This window comes from Tasmannia lanceolata, unplaced genomic scaffold (genome assembly GCF_043159265.1).
Source record: "Tasmannia lanceolata isolate RefF3 unplaced genomic scaffold, GAP_Taslan_0.1 ptg000002l, whole genome shotgun sequence".
Classification (NCBI taxonomy): Eukaryota; Viridiplantae; Streptophyta; class Magnoliopsida; order Canellales; family Winteraceae; genus Tasmannia; species Tasmannia lanceolata.
Window position 1 is genome coordinate 30,775,569 of NW_027518679.1, and position 18,876 is coordinate 30,794,444.

Sequence of the window (18,876 nt, forward strand, 5' to 3'; positions counted from 1 at the left end):
TCGTGGGTTAAGTTCCTCCACCCTTTGCTATTATTTCCTCTTGTGTCCCACTGCCATAATTCTAATTGTATCCCACATGTAAGGGCATTTGTGTCATTTGTCGTTATTTCAGCATTTGTCTCACCTTTTGATCCACACGTCAGCATTACTCTTTTACCATTAACCCCTTTGTTGATATCTAACATCTATCTCTATGAGAAATTATTTCATGGTAAAATCATAATTTATATACGAAAAGTACGGACACAGGGTACGGGCCATACCGTACATTTTAATAGAGTGAGGAGTGCGATCATCAAAATACGGTGAGTAGTGCCATTATAAAATATGGTAGTGAGAACATTAGCACTATATATAATTTCAAACCGTCGTTGTTACTTGGATGTTCCTACGCAGGTCGGGTTCAACCCGAATTTGAGTTGGGTCGGGTTAGGCTTTTTCGCAAATCGGGTTGGGTTGGGTTGGGAAAAATCAACCCTAATTGGAAATCGAGTTGGGCTGTCGGGCAACCCGACCCGACCTGAAACCTGAATTTGGGTTCCATTTGAAGAAGTTCTGTATATGTGTGTTTTTCTTTTTCAACATTTAAATAGTCTCCACAGTCCACAATGGACAGTTTGGATAACCGTATGGTGCGGGCCATACCGTACTTGAATAAAGTGAGGAGTGTGATCATCAAAATATAGTAGTGCGGATAATATTTCCCTTTGTTAATTGTTAGTCCCTGTTTGGTATGGATTTTTAGAACCGATTGTGAGTTAAAAACTGATTATTGGTGACTCACTATTGGTTCTCAAAATCCAAAACAACCCTGCTTGAGTTGAGGTGGTCAACAATTGGTACCATATCAAATCGGGTCAGCCTGACCCAACCCAACCCGAATTGGGATGGGTTGACACCCAAGTTGCACCCCTAACGATGACGAAAAAACTATTTTTCCTTATTCACTATGTGCGGGTCAAATTATAGAAATGTTGATATTACGAATGCAAGACACCTGTAAAAATATTGACGAATTTTGGACACCTTAATAGGAACAACAATCATGGAAACCTCTATAGATTGGAGGGCTAGAATCAGCCTATGAAAATGATTTTACGGGCACAACCTATTGATGTTGTGTTCCATCACATGGACGGTTTAGATCAACCTATGATGTGGTATGTACAATTTTAAATGGATAGCATGTGCATCGTACATGCATTTTTACTAGTATTTAAAAAGTTACAAGTAGACCCCGCTGGTTTCAATTTGTGTAAGGTAGACCCCCTCAGTTAACGGTTCGTCCATAGATTGAAGGGTTAGGATGATCCGAAGGAGCTGATTTTATAGGCACATCCTAATTATGTCAGGGCCTATCAAATGAACGCTTTGGATCATCCAAACAATGTGGGCCCACTGTATTTTTGGTAGTGTTTGGATTCGGGTATGGGCCCACATTGTTTGGATGATCCAAAGCATTCATTTGATGGGCCATAGGGTGTACCCAAAAAATCAGCTCCATCAGATCATCTAAACCCTTCAATTTGTGGACAAACCGTCAACTGAGGTGGTCCTACCACCTTATACAAATTAAAACCGGGGGGGTCTACCTTGTAACTTTGATGATTCACACCACTGTTACGCGTTACAGTCTGCCGGCCCAAAATTCACAATGTGCGAATCATCCTAAAGGGGGTGCGAATTTATCATCGCCCTAGAGAATAATGACCAGTCCTTTCAAATGACTGCTATTTGACACTATTAATGTACACATATCTACAGTCAATTTTTAAAGGGAAATGTTATCAGCACAACTGTATTCTGACGAGGGCACTCTTTACTTTATTAAAAGTACCGTATTGCCTGCACCACAGGATGATCCAAATCGTCCATTAGATGTGCCACAGCGTAAATAGTTTGCCCAAAAATCATTTCTAATAGGTTGATCCTAAAGAGGGGCACAACCTATTTAGACTGTGGCCCATCTAATGGACAGTTTGGATCATCTTATGGTGCGGGCCATACCGTACTTTGAATAAAATGAGAGTGCCCCCATCAAAATACAGTAGTGCTGATAACATTTCTCTTTTTAAATCAGAAGGGGTATTTTAGTAACAATACCTCCTCCTCATTACATTACATCGTGCCCTCTGTAGAGCGTCTTTCACCCTGACGGCCTGACACGTACGGAACTAGACACAGCTATTAGAAAGACCATGATAAATTCGCACCCCTATAGGATAATTCGCTCAAAGCGTTGAAGTCTGCCACACATAATTAGTTAACTACATAATTCGAGTTACAAGGGTGCGAATTATCCTATAGGGACTGCGAATTTATCACCGCCCCTTATATAAGAATCAGTTAAAAATAACACCCAATTTCATTTCTCATTTTCTTTTGTTTCTCACACAAACCCTAAAAATCCGAACCTTCTTCTTCTTCTTCTCCATTAATTTGTAAGACCATTTCATTTTCCTTCCTCTTTCTCAGTAATTTTTTCCCGTCAAAATTTACAGAGTCTTAATCCCGATTCTGATTAATAGGTTTTTTTTCTTAATGAAGAAAATCGAATCATGATTTATACTTATTTATTTATTTTTTGTTTGTATGTGAACAGAATTACTTCATTTAAATGCATTTCTCTGTTCTCGCGTTTTCCTCTTGATCGGCACTGCTAGGGTTTTTTTTTTTTGGTTTGATATCAACACAACCATGCTTTTATAATTGCACAAATGCAGCTTGTCTTTTCCTTTTTTTAATTGGTCTATAAGGGCTTTTTTAGAACTGTTTCAACCCTGGATAGTTCTTTATATAATAAAAGACAAGTTGGGTTAGTGCAATTATCAGAACATGGTTGTGCTGATATCATTTCCCTTTCTTTTATTATTACTGGAAAGGTAGAATAATGCTAGTGATGATCAATTGTAGGGCTTAGGAAGATTGTAGAATCACATTTAATAGGTAATAGTCTATTGATTCAATGGTTCTGAGCTTGTGATCATCTGGTTAGTGTGATTTCTGGCTTATCGCTTTCAAAGAGTCAAAGGGGTTCTAGTAACTGTACACGGCCACAATGTGGATGAAATTGAGGTGAAAACCCAATTCGGGCTGTGCAATGGCCACCAATCTTAATCATATTTTGAACAAATTTGATATGTTTTGAGTTGGTTATTAAGGTTGTAATGGATGAAGGTGATATGTCAATTGTGGTTGTTTAGTTTAGTATTACCGGAGTACTATCGCCCTATCGACCCGTGATCTGGATCAAACATGTTCGTTTGCGACCCAGATAACTAAAATTGGCGATCCGGGTTGCACAACCCCAGACATAGTTCGTCTGCGACCCGAATCGCTAAGAATGACAACCCAAAAGATAGAAAGAGAATGCATGGTAACATATGCTGAGAGAGAGCATACCCAAAATAGGAGAGTTGTTTTCAGACTTTGAAGGAGAGATATCAACATGGGCTTTTTCCTCCAACTGATCGGTGTACAATTTACACACTGATATCATGCTTTCTCTATTGTCTCGTGCTCTTGAAATTTTGTCATTTTCCTTGTTGTTCAAGCTCACCAAACTTGTCGGTTGATATGATTTCGTATTCTTTCCTCATAAAGTTCACTTCATTCGACATTTTCCAATCCCCTTATACTCTATTCGTTTTGGATTTTGAGAATTGATTTTGAGTCCAAATCACAGAGAGAGTACTACAGTGATGTGAATTAGCGCTCCAAATCGACTTGTAATCCCAAATTGTGAACCAACAAAACTTACCCTCATCGTACCGTGTACCCATTCCCATACCTCATACCGGAACGAACAACATTCTAGATAATATTGGTTTAGTTCACCATGCTTTGGGGGTTTTATTGTTAGATGTTGTGTAGCTTTATATAGCTTAGTGTTTACACTATTTCTGAAAAAAGTCATGCCAGAGTCATTTGCTGTAGACATTTTTTTTTCTTGGATGGGATTCATTAACATAGTGTAAGACGTTTTTTAGAAAATCATAAAGTGGTTTTCTTGTCCAATAGGCACTGAGGATTACAATGAGGTGGAAGTACGCATCTTTCTTGCCAAAATACGACTTTTCAAGGGAGAATTCTGTGATCCGCTATGGGTTAAGGGGGGCTCCTCTAATGTGATGCTTTGGGCTGCAAAGTTTTGTCTCAGTCCGTGGGGATTAGCTGATATATATTTTGGAAATTTGGGCCTACGTAGAGAATATTACATTATCGCAACCACATCCTGAGAAGTGCCAACGAAGTGGTAGATTTGATAGCCAAGAGAGACAGAGTAGGGGAAATGGGTGGGCGTGGGGGTGTGGACAGGGGAACGGATCTTCTTGTGGGACAAGATAACGCTCTCTTGTAGTTTGTGCTTTTGTAGTTGTCTAGTATGAAGTTGCTCTGTTGGAGTTGTTATGGTCTATTTGCTTGGTGGTGTCAGCTTGACCCTTCTCTTGTATTCTTGCATTTTTGTAAATAAAGTTTCTGCTGTCTTTCAAACAAAAAAAATGCTTACATTGAGGATTTTAATCCATTATTTATGAGAGATGCTATGCTTATAACAATGTCAACACAATTCGAATGCTTTATTCTCAAACTCTGAAGTGAATCAGAATATTTCCTCATGCGTTGGCAGATTGCATGGTTTTGTCAACTTCTGTACTTCTAATTTTATTTCTCTTTGTCAACCCTCTAATTCCTGTCGTGACTTCGGAATTTTTTGAGTCTATCATGACTTTTGTCCGTTTCCTTTGTCTCAAGCATACATTCTGTTGGATCTTGCTATGCTAGGGTTTTTAGGGTTGGCCTACATGTGGTCCTTTTTTTGGGTTAGCCATTGCATGTGCATTTTTAATATCAAGGAGTGTTGAACTCAGGACCTTTGCTCTGATACCATGTGAAACAACCAATTACTCCAAAAGCTTAAGCCGTTGGAGATGGTGTTATTTAATCTTTTATACTTTAACACCTTTCTATGTTTTTCTGGATTTTTGTGCGATCATATTCCTTCCTCAAGGGACTGATATGTTTTATGCCTCTGAATGATGATTTCTTAGATTGATTGATCCCTTTGTTTTGGATTTTTGTGCAGTGGTAGTTTAGTTTTCTTGATTATTTTTGTTTTGCCTCTTTTGTTTTCAGTTTTGCAAGTAGCCTCACTTTCTAATCTTTTTTTCTGGTGACTTGCAATCTGTGCTCATAATTCATGGCTCTTGTATCCCTAATAATACATGCAAAGTTCATTCATTTTTGGTAGTTCCTGGCAATCGAACCTCCGTGCATTGGATGATATGAGAAGAGTAAGTGACGGCCAGATATCACTGCATTTGAACTCATTGGTTTCTGGGGGATTGAGTGTCAATGATGCCATTCATGACCAATCCAGAGATACTTTAATACACCACTACATGGCAGCTGAGAGGAACAAAATCTGTTCTATATCACAACCTCTTTTTTCTCAAATTCACCTGCACCAACTCTTTCACAGTCACGCCGATTTGCTTTATGCATGCCCGAGGCCGCATGGTGCTGTTCCTGCTGGAGACATACCAGAGGGCATTGCTTTACTAGTTGCCAACATCAAAGCTGGGAAAGGCTTATCTGGACCTCAAAGAGATATGGTATATGAAAATTCAATATTACTAAAAAAACATCATTTTTATTAGATATATAATATCTGTTTATATTGTTGTATATTGTATCAAAGAATCTGGAATTTGAAGTATAATGGCTATATGTTCCATAACAGGCAACCCTTTTAAGGCCACTTGCTATAGGAGAATCACATAACAAGTTCAAGAAAGGAGCAATTCAGACCCTTGTTCAAGTATGATTTTTTCTATTCAATTATCTATATACTATGGTTTTTATTTTCCCCCACACACAATAGCAAGTAATCTGCCAACTGGATTCAATCACTATCTCTAAAAATTGTATTTAAGGACCTTTTTAGTAGTTTATCATAGCCACATTATAAATTAATTCTTGCAACAGGATCATGCTTCATGGAAACCCAAGTCGAATGAAGAAGGATCAACTGTTTCTAAACTTCATCCAACGGTGACAGTTGCTGGGCCAGGTTCGACTTCCAGACAATTTTGCAGGTCATTAAAAGACCGGGCCAGTGTACGAAATGCTATATGTAGTCGGGTAAGAGAACTTCTGATTTAGAACCTTAAATGGAATTCTACAATCTACGTAATAATTGAAAGTTGATGTTTGAACATTTCCTTGGCTGAAATATTTCGGTTTCAGTCCAAACCAACACCAAATGTATATTGAATCTGTTTTTTACAGGATTTCGACAAAATTGTGCCTAAATTTTGGGTTATTAACAAGATCTCGACCAAAATTTTGTAAATTTCCACTGAACTTTTTAAAAATACTGAAATTTTTTACTGAATTTTACATGATTTCAGTCAAAATTTCCACCGAAACTGAAATATTTCGATTTCAGTGGTGGCTGAAACCGACACTGAAACCGAATTTTAAATCCTTGCATTTCCTTACTGTTCCCTCGAACCATTCCATTTTATAGAGTTTCCCCTAACCTGTAGTTTCTGATGGCAGGTCCGCAGAGCAAGGATTGCTAAAGCGCTAAAAGCATTCCGAGAACTTATTCCAGATTCTGAGAAGGTGATAATTTTAGATGCATTGAAAGCTTAAATATCCTACTGACTTGTTGACTATAACTCAAGGATCAGTTTCTCTTTCTGCGAAGCATTGTATATTTATTATGGAAAGAACTACCTTTATTCTTTTTTGGGGTGCTCCAATTTAGTTGAGATATATTCTTGCACATGTTTGTAATGTGTTGAGTGAAAAGAAAGAAGAAATCACTTGGAGAAGACTCAGGAGACCACCCAAGTCATGGAGATTTACTTAGAGAAAAGAGAGGGAAAGAAGGAAAATGAGAGAAGATGGAGCTTTTGGCATTTGAAATCTACTATCACGATTCCCATAAAATCCTATAGATATCATGCGTAGAAACAAATTACAAGGATGCCGTTTTTTAATGGAATTATAAGTATGCCATTGGGCCATCCATAATGGTGGGCCCCATCCTAATTTTTCATTAATAACATAAAGAAACATAAAGAGCAATAAAAGAGCTACTTAAACTTCCCTAACTCTTAAAATACCTCCCCAAGCTATTGCACATATCTGATTTTATTTTATCCACCTCCAGCTTGGAATAAAAATGCTAAACTGACTACCACAGAGTGTCTTTATGAGTATATCTGTCAGGTGATCTATAGAGTAGATATTAATTTGCTAATAAACTTTTCATGAGCAAAATGAAGATTTCAATGTGCTTAGTTTTTTTTGAATGTGCTTAGTTCACTCATGGAATACTGGATTATTAACAGTATAAGTAGTTACGTAGTTATCAGAGAACATCTTCACTGGCTCGTCAAGCATCTCTTTCGTAAGAGTCCTCAACCGCACCAACTCATATGCTTTGTGAGCCATCACACTATACTTTGCCTACGCATTAGAGCGAGCAACTAATTAGATTCCTCCGACAAAGGTACAATATATCGTAGTTGAACATTTGTTAGGTCATCCAACTCAATTTGCTTCAGAAAAACTTTCCACTCTCAAACTGTTATTCTTAAATAAAATTCTTCTATCTGATGCACCCTTTATGTCTTTTAGAATACGTCGAACCGCATCCCAATGATCAACAGTAGGAACATGCATAAAATTAATTTCTACACTTACGACAAATGCAATATTAGAATATATATTCATTAAGTAAATAATCCTTTCAACGAGGTGATGACACCTGCCAGGATCCTCAAACATATCTCCCTTACCATTTAATAATTTGATACTAAGATCCATACGAGTATCAATAAGCTTTGCTCCTAACACACCTTTCTCTGACACTAAGTCAATGACACATGCTTTGTGATAGGATGATACTAGACTTTTTTTTTTGTTGGGGTGATAGTAGACTTTGACCTTGCCATTTCAATTCCAAGAAAATATTTCAATTGCCTCGAATCTTTGGTTTGCACATGTTATTGCAAATACCTCTTCAAAGCATCAATGCTTCTCTGATCATTACTTTTGAAAATAATATCATCAACATACACAAGTAGTATCAAAATAGTTTGTATCCTATCTCCATGTAAATATAGAATGATCCCAATGACTCCAACAAAACTTTTTTTTTTTGAATGGTAACAAATTTATAATCAAAAGAGACCGAGATGGTTGATAGAAGAACAGGGAACAGGTCTCACAAAGAAAAGCAATAAAACTATCATAGGAGATTAAACTCAAAGAGGCAAAGAATCGAAACTTTCTAACACTTTACCACTCCCTCCATGGAAAGCCTATCCGCCACACCGTTTGCTGATCTTCTAACATGATGGAAAGCTATAGATGGGGACCCAGTCCGATCATGAATCTCATCAAAGAACCTATCAAAGCACCGTGGATGATCATTGGAGCCAGAGATCCAATGGATGACGTTTAAGGAATCCCCTTCAACCACAACTTTATCGAAGTTTTCCATATCTAAAAGCTTCATACCTTGGTGCACTATACTCACCTCTGCCTCACTAGCATCCACAATGCCAATGGGGCCCGCAAACGCCCAAACTCTGTCACAAATATCATTTTCAGGATTTTCTCGGCAAGGGAAAATCTCGGGATATTATTTATTATTTATTTTTTCAGGTTTATATTGGGAAAAAACGATAAAATAAAATTATTTAAAAAATATATAAATATATAAAATTTAAGAAAAAAATATAAAATAATAAAATCGTAAAAAATTCGGAATAACATCGTGATATTATCGCAGTATTTTATGATAAAAATGAAAATATCTCTATATTTTTAAAATCTCGGGACTATTTCGGGATTTTGTTATTTTATCAAAATGTCATGATAAAAATGCTATATTTAGCACCCAAAGAACCTCCCCTGCCTCGTTTCTTTGGACTCCCCCAAATTTCAGCTGGCCCGGGGTTCCCCAAACTAGACCCATCAAAATTTAACTTCAGATATTTATGTATCAGCACCCCCCCTCCCTCCTATATATCTCTATATATTTATGTATGTATATATACGACAGCAGAAATTCGTACAGAGCAGTTCATGAATTTCATTTTCTAAGTTTTATGCTTCTAGCTCCAATTATCTGAGTTGGGTATCCTTCAAGTCCTTTATCCCTCTCAAGCACTATTATGCAAGTTTCTTGTGTGGGTTTCACTGGTAGAGCTAGTTTTCATCATATTTAGACATCAGAACTAGTGACTACTACTTGTTGATCTAAACTACTACAAGGCAGTGGTCTTATTAAGAACTATTGCATCACCATATTTTTCTTCTTTTTTTTTAGTTACATTCCTAGAAAATATATTCCTTTCCTGCTTCCCTATACTAATTTCAACCCATTTTGGATGTTCAGTGTGGTCAAGATGCTTTGCTGGATGATGTTATTGACCATCTCAACTTCTTGAACCTTCAAATTAAGGTTGGTCTCTTTGCTCACAGGTTCTTTAGCAAAAATGAGTCTGTTTTGTAATGTGGGGCAGCATGAAAATGGAAACCGCATTTTGTTTAGAGAAACAAGGTTTTTGGTTCATTGTTGTTTCATGAAATTACATGCATTTGGGTAAATTTTAAAAGCAACTGTGTTGATTTTGTACGGGTTATTATGATACATTAAGGACTCTAGGTCATTTAGAAATTATACAGCTAGTCCAACTTAAGATGAACGGGAAAAGGTAGCAAGCATTTCCAACATCTCTCATGCGATTTTAGTGATGCAGTGGAGTTGTATCATTTTATTTTGACCCAAAAATAGGAAACTGGGAACAGATTTGACATTAGCATCCCTAAATTTATGTAATGAATTGGGTTTCTTAAGCATATTTTTTAAAGGAGCGAGGTATTTCAAGTTCCCATAAATAATTGAGGCTGGTATTGTCTTGTTCTAATTTTCAGGATATGATGATCTGACAAGTGAATATATAACAAACACCGTGGTTCCCTAACATAAAAGCTATAGATGATAAACAAAATTTATCATCTTTTGAATAATAATTGCATATTTTGTGTTTTGTGGGTGTTAACGCTACAAATGGCAACATGATTATTGCATGTTAATATCAAGACTAACTAGCTCTATACTGAGAGTCGTGTTACTATTAACACCTAAAACATTACTGACTTTTAGCTTGTTTGGATTTAACAAAACCACCCCACCCCTGCCCACCTATCCACCCTCCACACACACAAATGTCCTTCATGATCTCGAATATGCCATCTGATATTCACTTTTTCATTCATTATCCATACTGAGCATAACAATAGTTTAATCATAATTGGGATATTCTAAATAATCTGGAAGTATACTTTTCTCCTCATTTGATGGGTGGAAAAGGAACAATTAGAACAAGTCGTCCAAGGTATAACAAAATGCATATAGCTATCACTTATTATCATAGTGTAAAAAACAGTCTTATGATAATATATTTATTGTGCATGTGTTAAAGAACGAATAGTTGTAGCCCTCATTATCTCGCTCTTATCCCTTTTATAACAAATTTAAGTGTTGACCAATTTTGCAGGTCTTGAGTCAGAATAGATTGCACTGCGAGGCAATGTCTGAGCCTTTTATTCATATCGAGGTATCTTCCTTTTTTTTCTTTTTTGAATAGTTCAGATCGAGGTACCTTACACCCAACTCTATGATGAGGAGAAAAATTCTTCTTCTCCGACCTTAATCTCTTTTGGCAATAGGACAAATAATTTTCCTATACTATGGAAAATGTTTAACATCCATCTCAAGTTACATTTTAGGTAAGTCTTATCAATTCTGTTCCGTTTCAACAGGAATGACTGTAATGTATATTCCTTATTAAAAAGTTTTTACATAAGCACATACAAGTTTATGTTCCCGCAAATTTCGACTTTTCTAGCTGGAGTACCGAGGGAGACAACAACGACTCAACTCCATAGCCCCATTTGGCAGCTATTTAAGTGAACCAAGGGGGCCCACCATATGCTTTCAACATAAGGTAGGGTTCAAATTTTTGTGGGTTAGACTTCTATTGCAATAAGGAGTTCCATTCTTTCATGTTTAGTCAATGAAAGAGTCCAAGTCCTAGACAAATAAGATTTGAATTTTTCGGAGAATATTTTGTTTGAAAAAGTCCAAGCTTAGCCTTGTCTGTGGCAGCTTGAGATTGACTTTTATTGTTTTGAAGTAGAGCAGGATTAGCGTCCTAAGAGCCCACAACAAAACTTTCGTGGGGTTTATTTTGCTTATAAATATGTAAGGCCTATATCCCTTTGAGGGATATAATTTGAAGATATTTTCAGCTGCTGCAGCCATGAGCGCTGGAGTGTAATACTCTACCCCAGGTGCAACTGAAACATTAGAGTGATTTTAGTTGTGTTCTTTCCCTTCTCCTTGCTTAATCTCTTGTGTTTCAATTCTTTAATCCCTGCATGAAATTAAAACCTGTGTTTTCTGCCAATTAACAGTCCCCTTCTCCCTGCTACCCAGTGAACCCTAACCCTTTTTACACATTCTGACCAGTCTATTTCCCATCCTATACACAACCATTACTCCAGTCCCGCACCCTTTTCTTGAAACTGTTCCTGATTTGTTAACAAATCCAAGATACAGTTCTAAATTCTCTCTCCTCAGTCCTGAACACCTACCCTAGTCTTTGAGCTTCCTATCCTAGTCATTAATCAAGCTTTTAGCTTTTTTTAGAGTTTAACTTGTTGAATGTTATAGAGATAGATATTGTATATCTCTAAGTACTCTTCAAAAGTAGTATTTACAGGCCCAAAATGGAAGCCAATGTGCCAAGTTGCACACTTTGGAGGGCGAAAATGAATGTCGTGAGAAGAAATTCCCAAGAGAAAATGGAGATGAGTTTTTTTTGTGGCCTTTCAAGTCTTGTAATAAATGTGTGGCCCAATTACATATTTTGTACGAAGGAATTGGAACAATTTTTGGGATGAATCATGTTATAAAATTCTGCTATCAAGAAATAGGTTCCGGAAGGTTGACTTTGTTTGGAGTTAAAATTGTTGTTTACAAATTATGAGGTAGGTTGTAGATTACTTTAGAAGCTTAAATGTGACTTACAGATGCTAGTGTAATCTCTCAGGTTTAAAATTTGTTGGACCAAATGCAAGTTAGGGGAGAAACATAGTTGAGTTTGTATTCAAAATGTACGGATTATAAGGTTGCACTGGTACCTCTAGCATTCCATGCTAAAATTTGCTGAAATTCATGCACTCCTAAGGTCAAAAACTTGAACAAATTCTTTCCCGGCAAAATTTCTTTCTTCATTCTTCTATTGTTCTTTTTGAGTTCCTCTGTTGCTAACGAAGTGATACGAATTGTAGGCCATTAAGAGGAATATTTGCCCATTATGACTTTTTAGGGATTTATTTTCATATTATTTAGTTTCTAAAATTTTTATTTCCATGGTATTTAGTTTTAGGATTTATTTTCCATGTTATTTAGAGATAGGGAACTTATTTATTTTCTTGAATTTTTTTATCATCTGCAGGGATATGGTCACTACCTGCTCCATGATCTGATGGAGAGTGAGCCTCTTGGAGAATTGATGGGACAGATAATGGAATCCAAAATGCCGGCAGCAATCCAACTTTTGGAGAGTAAGGGTCTCTATCTCATGCCCGTGACCTCAGAGCATGACTTCCTCCAAACCAACTAGAGGTGCTCACTGATAAGCTCATGCCTCTTGGATTGAAGAACAGGTGTCTTTTCTCAGAAATTAAGAACTCCTTCCATGTTTTGAATTTGATCTCTCATATAACCAGGCTACTCTGATACATTTACATATAGTACCCGACAGCTACATGAAGCTGGCAATTTTGGTCAATCTAAACAGATTTTAGATAAATGTTACTGTATAGAGTCAGAGGTCCAATCATGTCCAATATTTGCAGGTAAAATTTTTTAGTGTTTTTTTTATGCTTTCTTGTGCTTGGGTTTTGAAATTGAGCGTTGCCAACTGAACAGATGATTTTTCTGCCTGAATCCAACACCCCTCTCCCTGTCTTCCAGCTTTGAATGGCCCTTGGTGCTTTTCTGTTGGCTTGGGTGCTAGGACCCAGATCGAAGTCTGGTCGCGTGGTCCTAGGGTTGTTTGCCAGCAATGCCCCGTGGGCTTGGGTGCTAGACCCAGATCTGTGGTTGGCCACGTGGTCTTAGGCCTATGTGCTCCCCCCCGGACATTGCGATTGTGCTGCACAATAAAGACGGTTGCACCTTTCACATCACCAATTAGTTTTGGGATAATTCGTAGCGCCATCACCAATTAGTTTTGGGATAATTGGTAGCGCCACACTTTCTTTTTCTTCTCATGGAATGCTACGAGTCCCATCCCTTCCAGCAATGAGGATATGCAGGCTTCATTTTCTTTCTTCGCATGTGATGTTTTGTTTCTCCTATTTTTGATACGTGCCGCCCATCTCTTGTTTTTACTTTCTAGAATCTTTTTAGGGAAATGATTTCAGCGCTCCAATGTTTTGATAAACATGCGCTCCCATGTTTGTCGTGTAGTGCTTAAAGTGCTTTAAGAGCTTTTTGAGAACCGTAATATTCCTCTGACAGATCTTTAAATACTACACGACAAACATGGGAGCCCATGTTTATCAAAACATTGGAGCGCTGAAATCATTTCCTGTTGCTCCTATGAAATATGAACCAACAAATGTATTATACATAAAATAGAGGTGTAGGGTAGCAAAGACCAAAACAAGTGGTAGCCTAGGCAACACCAGCCTCTGTAATAAATGCCGCATGTATAATATACTAGTCTTTCTTTGATCTATACGTTAAAAGAAGAAGTTCCAAGAGGAAAACCCAGGAAGACTCCAGCCACCCCTGAAACTTAACCACTGCTGTGATACATTATTTAGCATGTAATCTATCAGAATTTTTAAAAATTTAGAAGAACAATTGAAATGTTCCTTGTGGTTAAACAGTTTGTGTGATTAATACTTGCATATTAAAATCAAAAGTTGTAGAAAAGGGTAATAAGATAAGAATGCTGCTTGTTTTTCACAAGACTAGCAATCTTAAAATCTAAGCACACCCATAACTTTGACAAATCAAAATACAATCACATCCAAATTTCATTAAACTTCTTGAGAAAAAAACCAAAAAAAAAGAAAAGGAAGAGAAGATGCCAATTTTCTATCAAGCCAGCAACCCAATCAAACTGCATAAAAACAGAGAAAAAACAAAAGTGAATCAAAGTAATAGCATTTCTGAATATATTCAACAGAAATCGGGCCTAGGCTTCTTCTGCACAAGGATACAATCTTTGCTGTAATCCCTATAGATCCTAATCTCTGAGCAATCCCTCAAATCATCAAGACTGATATATTGTTGCTTCACCATCCTGGAGAAATCACTTACACAATAATGTACCCAAACATATGGTTGGCTTGTTCCCTCATTGTAGAAATTGTTATTGCCACCACCCAAACCAGGCATGTAAGCTTTGTAGATGGCCTTGCATTTCAGCCTCTTTGACCTCCCTGGTTTCAAGGTATGAGCCTTCTTCAACAAAGATCCAACCCTTATCTGCAGATCTATGGGCCTCTCTGTGAGATTCCAGACCCTTGTGCTTAATCTCCGACTCTTGGATTGGTCAGGACAAGCATGCAAACACAGATACTCCATGGAAGTGCTTCACATTTCTCCTTTCTGGAGGGAATACACTCTTCTATTCTTTGCCAGTTTCTATTTCTATATATTGCATGAGTTAATGAGATATGCCTTGTGTGAGAAGCAAATGAGAACCAACCACATTCACTGCTTCAAAATATTCTGGTCCTGGTGGGCCATGTTGAATTAAATCTATATTCTTTTTTCTTCTTTTTGTTTTTTTCTAAATTATATTTATGATGAACTGGGGCCCACCGAAACCATAACTTTGCCAACATGAGGAGAACTGAGAATTACTATCCATCATTTTGTCCTGTTTGTTTTGGATTTTAAGAACCGGTTGTGAGCCCAAAACTGATTATTTGAGTTAAAATTTCCCAAGGCCCTGTTTGTTTTGGATTTTGAGAACCGATTGTGACCCCAAATGGGCTCACAATCGGTTACTAAAACTACTGTGTAAACGACGACAATCTACCCCAAATACTTGTTTCATGACTGAGATAGTTGATATGATCGGTTTGGACAATGTAGAAAACAGTGGGTGATGATATCATGCCTGCAAATAATCGATTTTTAAACTTTTCGTGAGAAAACATAGTGGATTTTGAGAGCCAATTGTGAGTCCAAAACCGATTATTGGGCTAAACGTTGCCATTGTTTAGGGCCCGCTTTGGGTTTTGAGCATAAAATTTGAGCCCACAACTGATTATCGGACCTAAAATTGGCTTTAGTTTTGAGTTCAATACTCACTTTTGAACTCAAAATCAATTCTAAAAAACGAAACGAACAGGGCCTTAATTTTGAGCCCAATAGTCAGTTTTGGACTCACAATCGGTTATCAAAATCCCAAACCAACAGGGCCATAGAAAACAAACAGTAAGCTGATAAGAATTTTGCCACCCTCGATCAACAGCTTAGGATCATTGAATCATGGTAGGGCCAGGATATAGACTGCACTCATGGTGGCTCACCAAGCCTATGTTTTGGAGTAATTTAGAAAAAAATGACCAAAACATGCTACGAAAGCGCAAATCATTATCAATAAACACTAAACACTATTGATTATTGATAATTACTGATAGGGAGAGTCTACCCGTTTGTGCACCCTTCAATTTCACGCATTGCTCTGAAATTCTTCGATTCATTAGAATGTTTTTTTATTAAAATGGACAAAGAAGACGGGTGAAAATGATGTGAACGTGGGTGGAAAGTGGTTAATTTGCCAAAGAGAGCCAACCTATATTCCGCAACAAAGCACAACCAAACATCAAACTAGTTGCATGAGAAACCTTTCTTCCCTTCCAAACCTAAACCTCCATTTCTAATCCTCACACTAAAAACATGTACTCATGCACTTCACATGCCCTCTCATCTCTCTCTCTCTCTCTCTCTCTCTCTCTCTGTCTCTATGTACATATATAACCAAGTAGCAAACCCAAGAGGACTTACCTTAAGAAATTAACATAAGAAATGAAGAGTGTGATGAAAACATTTCTATCAATCCTAACACTCTCTCTAATACTCTTACCCAAGCTCACACGTGGGGGGCCTCCGCCGCTCTGCCGCTTTCAGTTTGCCCTGGCAACCCAAGCTTGCAGTATAATTCCGGTAGAGTCTAGCCAAGATAGCCACCATAGACAACATAGACACAGGTATTGTGAAACAACCAATTACTCCAACACCTTAAGCCGTTGGAGTTGGTGTTATTTAATCATTTATACTTCAACACTCCCCCTCACATGTGGCTCCTCTTTTTTTGGATTGGCCTTACACGTGGACTTTTAATATCAAGGAGTTGTAAGTTTTGAACCCAGAAGATATTGCCCTGATACCATGTGAAGCAACAAATTACTCCAAAAGCTTAAGCCCTTGGAGTTGGTGTTATTTAATATTTTAATCATTTATACTTCAATACTCCCCCTCACGTGTGGCCCCTCTTTTTTTGGATTGGCCATACACGTGGACTTTTAATATCAAGGAGTTTTGAGTTTAGAACCCCAGAAATTATAGCTCTGATACCATGTGAAACAACCAATTACTCTAAAAGCTTAAGCTGTTGGAGTTGGAGTTAGTGCTATTTAATCATTTATACTTCAACAGGTATCATGGAGGTGAAACCGAGAATTGTTGCAGGTGGCTGAAAGCCTTGGATAGTTGGTGCATTTGCCGGTTGTTGCGTCGTTTGCCGGTGTTCCTCATTTCGCGGGCGCATGATTTCCAGGTCAAAGTTAGTGACACGTGCCAAGTGAGATTTGAATGTGAAGGAGGGGTTTAGGATTAATTGGGCGCGAGTAATAAGAAATGAAGATTAGTGATTGCCAGTAAGGTGTTGTTGGGCTAATTAATTTGATTTTTCATGTTTTTGTTATTTAACTCTGGACATATTATATTTCATATTGGAAAACCGACAGGAGAACACAGTTGTGTCAGGTTCGTCCTGACATTCCTCTTAGGCCTTGTTCGTTTAAGATTATGACAATCGATTGTGATTCAAAAACCTATTATTGGAATAAAACATGAGTCCAATATTTGGTTTTGGACTCACAATCGATTGTCATAATCTCAAGGCCTTGTTCGTCTTAGATTGTGCTAGCTGATTGTGAGCCTCAAACCGAATGTTTGACTTAAAGTTAAACTTTGAGTATTAAGTTAGGGTATTCTTATTATTAAACTTCGGTTATTTGGGTGTGTTTGAATTGCCCGAATTAGGAATTGGAATCCGTATCCTATTTTGATTCCTAATCTGATTATTTTGGAAATGGAATGGAGAAAATTCGAAAAAAAAAATTGAGGAAAATGATATCAGCACAACCATGTTTTAATAATTGCACAGACTCAGCTTTTTTAAGTACACAAACTTAGAGGTTGAAAGTCATTACGGTTCCCAAAAAGCTATGACAAGCCCATTAAAAAAGAAAAGACAAGCTGAGTTAGTGCAATTATTAAAACATGGTTGTGCTCATATCATTTCCCAAAATTAATTCAAAATTTTTTTAAATAAAACTTTGTCATGAGGGAGAGGCGATGCAACTAATGGGGACAAGATGATAGCAATCTGTTTTGTCATATTTGGAAGGCAATTGGGTGATTTGTCTTCATCCTCGATCACTACAATAATAGACAACATTTTCATCTCCCCTATTTCTTGTGATTGGTTTCTGGTGAAACAAAGCAAAGTACAAAAGTAAATAAACAGTCTCAATTAAGATTTTTTGGGTAAATGTAAAAATGGATTGACTTGTACATGACTGTGACAACAAGATTTTTTTGGGTACAAATACAGATAGCCGGTTGTTAGACAAGAAATTTTTTGTTTTTTAAGGGGAAATGATGCTATGACAAGCACTTGCTGTTGGATATTTTTAAAATATTTTATATTGTAAAATAGAAAAATGAGATTTTTCAAAGAGTCACTTCCATTTTTGTGAAATGATATTTCCATTCAAAAGACAGTTGCTGTGAAAGATGTTTACTCCTATATTTCTCGTTTTTTTCAAGGGTGTACTGGTTGTTTTGAACTTGGGGTGCAGCCCTTGTTCTTGGTGTAGGCATTATATCCTCATGACTTATTTCCTGGTAGCCACCTACATAAGTGGGGAAATTAAAGTCTTTAAGAGAAAGCTTCGGCTAGCCTTGCCTACTCTTTCTTTGCACTAAACAAATTTGTTCATCCACCAAACCACTTTGTCCCAGCACTTGCTATATCTATAGCACTATCTATATCTATATCTATATAGCAATACCATTGTGATGCGGATACTCTCCCTTTCCTTCTCTTAACTGTTACAGTCTTTCCTTCTCTTAACTGTTACAGTCGAGTCCCTCTAAAGTTCGTGAAATTCCCTTCCCAACCAGCCCCTTCCTCCATTCCACATGCCATCACTCACTCTCTCTCTCTCTCTCTCTCTCTCTCCTTTTCATCTCTCGCGAATCCCAATGCTCCGTATATAGGGGAATGATCATATGCGGCTTGGATGCATTGTATTGCTATGCTTCGTAGTTTCCATCAACTCATGCATATGGGGCCCGCTCATAATTGTTTTAAGCCATTCCTATGCTATACCTAATGTTAAAAGGTGCAATGCCAGAAAACTCTGGCTCGTACTATCCTGTTGGGAAAGTTGCCTTGTTTCCTAATCCAAGAGGAAACGGAAAGAGAAGGCAAAACATGAAAATATAAAGTGTCTTTTTTG

At 37.4% G+C, this 18,876-nt stretch overlaps 1 protein-coding gene and 1 long non-coding RNA gene across 8 annotated transcripts; both read left to right on the top strand.

Annotated features, from left to right (window-relative positions):
- Nucleotides 1–2,288: 2,288 nt before the first annotated feature.
- On the top strand, nt 2,289–12,981 carry LOC143863815 (transcription factor bHLH7-like). 7 transcript variants are annotated; one of them, XM_077374683.1, is made up of 9 exons: nt 2,289–2,441; nt 5,252–5,615; nt 5,744–5,821; nt 5,989–6,144; nt 6,565–6,630; nt 9,422–9,487; nt 10,587–10,646; nt 10,938–11,036; nt 12,552–12,981. In XM_077374683.1, the coding sequence occupies exons 2-9, from the start codon at nt 5,286–5,288 to the stop codon at nt 12,717–12,719; spliced, it is 1,023 nt and encodes a 340-aa protein (XP_077230798.1). In that variant the 5' UTR covers nt 2,289–2,441; nt 5,252–5,285; the 3' UTR covers nt 12,720–12,981. The 7 variants fall into 7 exon arrangements, with proteins under 7 accessions (XP_077230798.1, XP_077230872.1, XP_077230938.1 ...); XM_077374757.1 differs by having other exon boundaries at nt 2,336–2,441; nt 5,234–5,615; XM_077374621.1 differs by lacking the exon at nt 2,289–2,441 and adding an exon at nt 2,608–3,075.
- Nucleotides 12,982–16,141: 3,160 nt separating this feature from the next.
- On the top strand, nt 16,142–17,099 carry LOC143884008 (uncharacterized). The gene is made up of 2 exons (XR_013252631.1): nt 16,142–16,335; nt 16,784–17,099. It is a non-coding gene; the product is annotated as an uncharacterized LOC143884008 (long non-coding RNA).
- The last annotated feature ends 1,777 nt before the right edge of the window (nt 17,100–18,876 follow it).

Excerpts from the sequence above, each read along its gene's own strand:
- LOC143863815 (XM_077374621.1), top strand. Across the intron at positions 5,616-5,743 it reads CTGGACCTCAAAGAGATATG|GCAACCCTTTTAAGGCCACT; the intron begins GTATATGAAAAT and ends GTTCCATAACAG. Across the intron at positions 5,822-5,988 it reads CAATTCAGACCCTTGTTCAA|GATCATGCTTCATGGAAACC; the intron begins GTATGATTTTTT and ends TTCTTGCAACAG.